This window comes from Nicotiana tabacum, chromosome 15, assembly GCF_000715075.1.
Source record: "Nicotiana tabacum cultivar K326 chromosome 15, ASM71507v2, whole genome shotgun sequence".
NCBI lineage: Eukaryota > Viridiplantae > Streptophyta > Magnoliopsida > Solanales > Solanaceae > Nicotiana > Nicotiana tabacum.
This window is the reverse complement of record NC_134094.1, coordinates 15,521,225-15,528,048: the sequence shown is the minus strand read 5'-3', so window position 1 is coordinate 15,528,048 and position 6,824 is coordinate 15,521,225. Positions and strand designations below refer to the sequence as shown.

The window sequence follows — 6,824 nt, the reverse complement described above, 5'->3', positions numbered from 1 at the left end:
TTCAGATTATTTCAGTTTAAGAATAATTGAGGTTATTTCTGTAAAAATAAAGTATTCAGTTTATTTTTCACTCTTATTTTTCAGTTGGACCAGTTGGAAATAGGCATGCTTCGATCACATTGCATGTAATTTTAATTCTACACATCCATACTTGATCTATTTTATTTGATTATGTTGGTATTAGTGATAAAGGAAGGTTTAGTTACGATAAATACAACAAAAGCCGCATTGGTCCAATATTGGCATGATTGATGGACGAGATTGTTCGGAGATACTTTTGGTTTATAATAGCAAATATTTTCGAGCTCATAAAGTGACATACAATTATAAAACAGGACATACGAGGGCTTGAAACCACGTAATGTTTTCAATATTTGTGTCCACCAAAACGTCTGTGTCTTCGCTGAAAGTTACATATTGCCTCCTCAAGATCTTTTTCTCCAAAATCGGCAAACAATGTCTTGGTGAAGTAGTATTCAGAATAAGCTAACTGCCACAACAAGAAGTTACTGACTCGTTGTTCGCCCCCAGTTCTTGTGAGTAAATCGGGGTTGGCAATACTGAGACACTTGCTTTCAAATTCTTGGTCAAATAAATTCTTGTTAATGTCTTCTAGCTGTAGAGAACCATTCATTACTTTACTGGCAATGCTTTTTGTTGCCTGTAATATGTCATAATGTCCTCCATAGTTTAGTGCAATCACAAGGTGAAGTCCGTCGGCCTTTGTTGTCTCCTCGGTCAATTCTATGCGTTTTTGCAAAGTGATGGGAAGGTTGGATCTACACCCAATGATAGATATTCGTAGCCCAAACCTATTGATTGAAGGCAATGATCAAGTCAAGACAAAGTTAACCTGGCACAGAAACTCGGTGGAATTCATAAAGTGTTTTATTTCTGCCGTTTGAAGAAAATTATTCTATCCAGTTCTTAGTTCTATACCATCAAAATTGAGGCATGCACGCATACATTTCCGTGAAAAGACCTCACAAAACTAAGGACTTTACCAATCCTTTGTAAATCATGTGTGCTCACCAACAAACTAAAGAGAGAAAGTAGTCCATACACTCAAATATTATTTCAAGTATATTTTAAGGACTCTCAAATTAAAAGAATTTGCTCACTCTTGCAAAGAACTCATATACCACCCAAGTTAGTACCACAGGCTTGCCCGTTGTCACGATCCCAATTTTTCCCCATAGGATGTCGTGATGACACCTAGTCTTTAAGACTAGGTAAGCCTAACACTTATTGAATAAATAAAAAAATTAAACCAATAACTATTAAATATGAAACCAAAATTTCTATACAAAGTCAAAAATTTCAAAACCGGCAGTACAAGTCATAAGTTCTACTGAGTTCGCTAGAAAATCTCTATGTACAACTATTCCGGAATAGAAATAAATTGTACACAAATAACTTTTGAAGGTGACTCCGAACCTGCTAACGCAACGACAGGTATACCTTGATGTCTCCACAACAATATTTGATCTGCTATCTAACAATCCACAAACTACGAAGTACCTGGATCTACACAAAAATATGAAGAAGTGTAGTATGAGTACACCACGGTCGATACCCAGTAAGTATTAAGACTAACCTCGGTGGAGTAGTAACGAGGTACAAGTCAAGACACAAAGTAACATGTGCAGTATAGAAGTATAAAGCTAATAATTGAAAGCAGAAATCAGTAAATGACAATAAAATCAACATGTAATATAAACAGTAAAGCAACAAGAACATCGAGAAGTATCGTTGAAACCAAATAAGAAACACATAGGACAATCAATTAATCAAGTCATGCTAACACAAGAATCACAACAAAATGACCCCGTGATACCTCATCTCATAGTCACAAGTCAAAGGTCCCAATCCATCATCATGTACTTATGGCACTTCGTTCCCATATCTCGAATCACAATCGCACGGATAACTCACGTGCCAATATCTCAATCCTCCCGGTATGATCACAGGCTCACATTCACAATCCGCCCGGCCTGGTCACAAGCTCACAATCACAATCCACCTGGCATGACCACATGCTCACAATCACAATCCACCGCGCATGGTCATAGGCTCATAATCATAATCCGCCCGGCATGGTCGCATGCTCAATATCAACATGAAAACAAATAATAAAAGAACATATGTGCATGATCAATAAAATGTCAAGTTTCATACTCCTAAGCTAGTATAAGTGGCATGCTACCGTGTAAGCTTGTTCGAGTATACTACTGCAGTCAAAGTCAACAACTAATATCAAAAACATCGAGTAGCTCATGGAAACAACAAAGCAAGTCACGTAAGGTGTATGACAAACACAAGTAAAAAGCACACCATCACACGAAAATCACCAACACAATGTCTCCAAACAATCACACACCATCCCTCACCTTGCCACCCTTATCTCTCTGATAGCCACCCGTATCACTCTGTGTAATAGCCACCCTTATCACTCACTGCTGACAATAACATTTGCCACCCTTATCTCTCCGATAGCCACCTGTAACACTTTGTATAATATCTACCTTTATCACTCCGTACATTCAACAACGGTGATATGCCACATTTATGCTCCGCATAACAACAACGGTGAAATGCCACCCTTATACTCCACATAACAACAACGGTGAAATACCACCCTTATACTCCACATAACAACAACGGTGAAATGACACCCTTATACTTCGCATAACAACAACCAAAACCACACAATAATTCATAACTGCTAACATCACAACAACACGGGGTATCAACTCGTAACACAAGTGCCCATAGGCCCTAACCTTTCCAAAGATCCAACAATATCAATATTTTCACAACAAATAGCACAAGGTTCAAACACAATGTGTATAAAATCTCAATAACAACAACATGAATGAAAGATATGGCACGAACTAGTACTATGTCTAAATGCATGAGAATAACCCGGCAACAAAAGGAATTTCATGTACAACAACTTCAACAAAGAATAACTCCACAATAAAAGAAATCACATAATAATAAAATAATAACAACTTCATATAAGGCATATAATATCAAACTCGACAAGTAAAGAATGTGACATGTAACAACAACTAAGAATAAAGCATGTGATAATAGACATGACGAATAAAAGATGCAACATGTGCTAACAATCAAATGAATAGATGAAAGAAGCCTAAGTGTCTAAACTGGTCAATTTCCATATATAAGCCTGAGTATGTACTCGTGACCTCGCGTACATGACTTTCACATAATACAATTAGCACAAATGACTCAAATCCTAAGGGGTAGTTCCCTCACACAAATTTAGGCGACATACTTACCTCAAAGAATCCAAATCGATACTCTACAATGACCTTCTCGTGTGAAACAATCTCTGGATGGCTCAAATCTAGTCAAAATAACTTAATATTATGAATAAAACCATAGGAAACAATTCCGAATAATTAAGTTTCGATCTTTAATGCAAATAAAAAGTCAACCCAAAAAGTAAACCCCAGGATCGCACCTTGGAATCCAACAAAATTCATCAAATTTGAACATCCATTCAATTACGAGTCCAGCCATACTAATTTCATCCAATTCCGACTCCGAATCGATGTTCAAAATCCAATTATTCTCTTTAGAAAAGTTTTTGATAAAACCCCCCAATTCTCCAATCAAAATATGGATTAATTCTTAAATGAACTTTTGTAATCATATTAAAGTATAAAAATTATAGTTATATATTGAACCGCATAAAAAGACAAGAAGAACGCCGCGAAAATTACCTCAGTCGGAACACTATATCTCAAAATATCAAAAGAACGCGGTTTGATTTTTTTATACACATGGATTTTCGCCTTTGCGAAAAATCCGCACCTGGGCATTTCCAGCTGTCATTTCCTCTTTTGCGGACAATTTCTCGCACCTGCAGGGTCGCACATGCGGACCCAACTTCACATCTGCGAAGCACCAACACATATCTCTTCTCCGACACTAAAATGAGCATAACTCCATAATATGATGTCCAAATTCGACGATTCTTTTTGCTATGGTTCTGTAACTAAGATACTGATCTAATGCTTCAATCAAAATAGAAAATCGACCTTATTTGCTTAATGTGGTACCATTTATGCTTGAAAAATAAAGTCGAAACATAAAAAACGAGCACAACATAACCCAAACCTATCCGAAATTCACCCGAACCCCTCGGGACCCCGTCCGAACATACCAATAAGTCCAAAAACATAACATAGACCTACTCGAGGTCTCAAACCACATCAAACAATATCAAAAGTACGAATGGCATCTCAAATCGAACTTAATGAACTTATGAACTTTCCACTTCTACAACTTGCGCCGAATTATATCAACTCAACAATGAATGAAGTCAAATTTTGCATGCAAATTCTAAATGACACAACAAAGCTATACCAACTCCCGGAATCGAAATCTGAACCTGATATCAATAAAGCAACTACCGGTCAAACCTCTCAACCTTCCAAACCTTCGACTTTCCAACTTTCGCCAAAATGCATCAAATCACCCTACGGACCTCCAAATCCATACATACGCCTAAGTCCAAAATCACCATATAAATCTATTGGATTCATCCAAATACCATTCAGAAGTCGTCTACACAAAAGTCAAACTCCGGTGAAATCTTGCCACTTAAGCTTCTAAAATAAGAATTATTCTTTCAAATCAATCCCAAATCATCCGAAAAATGAACCCGGACGCACACACAAGTCATGATACACAATACGAAGCTGCTTAAGACTTTAAGCCACATAAAAGAATGTGAATTCTCAAAATGACCGGTCGGGGCGTTATATTCTCCCCCTCTTAAACAAACGTTCATCCTCAAACGTGCCAAGAACCCTTCCGAAGTCATCAAATCACTGAATGTACTCACAATACATGTACTCGCAGGTGATCCCACATCACTCCAATACACATAGGCCCAACAACACCATCTCAACTGAAACTTATTCCTTCTACCCACACTAATAAACCTTAGAACCAAAATTTTCACCATCTGATCATTTCCCAAATACTCGATTCCTACATCAACACACGGTATCAGCCTCAACTAGCTGTAACAACTCATGCCTGCACCCACGAGATACAGCCACATGGCGTAACACATCACGCATATGCCCATAACAACATCTCTGACCACCATAGCTGCCCATAATCAAATCCAGCACCGACAATTAATCTCATATCAGCTAGAACCATGTTCCAAACCTTCACAACACTAACGACGATGCAAGAAACATGAAGATTATATGACCATTCACTCCATACACCTTGCAATCTAAAACCCAATAAGCACAGCTCGAATAGGACTGGATATGCAAAGAGAAACACATGAGAGAACTATCAAATAAGACCGACAAGCACAACTCCCTATCAGTACCATGCTACGAATCAATACCACCATGGAGAATCAAAACACATGAACTAATCACAAGGATCTCATCCTAATATAACTCCACCGCAATATGTAGCCCGGTTCAGACACATCAAATCACATGAACACGTGAGGATCCTATCCTCAGCTATGAATCACAAGTAGAATACATACCACACCAATTGAAAACTTCCACTAACACTATTATGCAAACAAAATCACAACACGTAACGGACTCCCCATACCGATAGAGCACCTAAATCACAAATCGTAATCAAACCATCCAGAAATTACATCAACACCTACCGTAATGAGTAACATAAAGTCACTTCTAGTTTCATAGCTCACAATAGTGAATCAAGACGAAATGATAGACACGACTACCACTATAGAATCTCCCAACAGGGGTAAACACATAAGTAGAGTACAAAATCACGAAACCCATCCGTATGTGAAGCAAGATAGGAGGACTCACCTCGATAAGCAGAACCGAATCAAAATAAAAATGATGATCCTCTATAAAATCGAAACCATACCTGTAACGAAACCATCTGGTGCAGCAGCCTCAGCCATACCACTGAAAGCATATCAACGGGATGGGCCTCCCCTTATAGGGCGCCCTCTACCCGCCTGTCCTCCCCCCAGCTGGTTGTACAAATGGAGTAACAAATGGAATGAAGCCCATAGCTTGAGTGATCTGATAAAATATGCCACTCCCAAGTCTGGGACAATCTCTCATGATGTGTCTAGTATCACCACACTCACAACAACTCCTCTGCGGGAGTGGCTTCTTGTACTGAGTCTGTGCCAGATAACTGAAATAACCACTATAGGAACCCCGTGCAGGTGGCGCACTAAAATATGACTGCCCCATATAAGTACCCTGACTAACTAGAGCACCATGAGTACTCTGAAGTGCGGGCTGCACTGGCCGACTGCCCGAGTATCCGCCATGATGGGTCATCGCGAAAGAGTAGAATCCACTGAATCCTCCAAAACCTTGAGACCCCTTGGTCTCATGTTCCTCCCACTCCTCACCCCGGATACACTCTAACTTCCTAGCAATCTCCACAACCTCCTGAAATGGAGTATCAGTCTCCAACTCCTGAGCTGTGCTGAATCTAAGACCGTAACCGAGCCCCTCATTAAAACTGCAGACTCGCTCTCTGACTGTAGAAACCAAAGTAGGTGCTTGACGAGATAACTCACTGAACCTGATGGCATACTCTGACACCGTCATGGTGCCCTAATGCAGCTGCCCAAACTCTACATGCCATGCATCCCGAAGGGTCTGGGAACAAACTCTCTCAAGAAAGTGACGCTGCATCGGCTGGGCTACCCTCCTCGTAAACCTGCTACTACTGATATGGTGCTCCTGATAGTTGGAATGCAGTAAAAGCAACTCCGCTCACCTCCATACCCATGGTGCGGAGAATACGATGAC

General features: G+C 39.5%; 1 protein-coding gene across 1 annotated transcript; it reads right to left on the bottom strand.

Moving 5' to 3' along the window:
- Nucleotides 1-367: 367 nt before the first annotated feature.
- LOC142169535 (dimethylallylcistransferase CPT1, chloroplastic-like) lies at nucleotides 368-6,620 on the bottom strand. The gene is made up of 2 exons (XM_075231405.1): nucleotides 6,436-6,620; nucleotides 368-812 (listed from the first exon to the last, which is right to left on the bottom strand). The coding sequence occupies exons 1-2, from the start codon at nucleotides 6,618-6,620 to the stop codon at nucleotides 368-370; spliced, it is 630 nt and encodes a 209-aa protein (XP_075087506.1).
- Nucleotides 6,621-6,824: the final 204 nt, after the last annotated feature.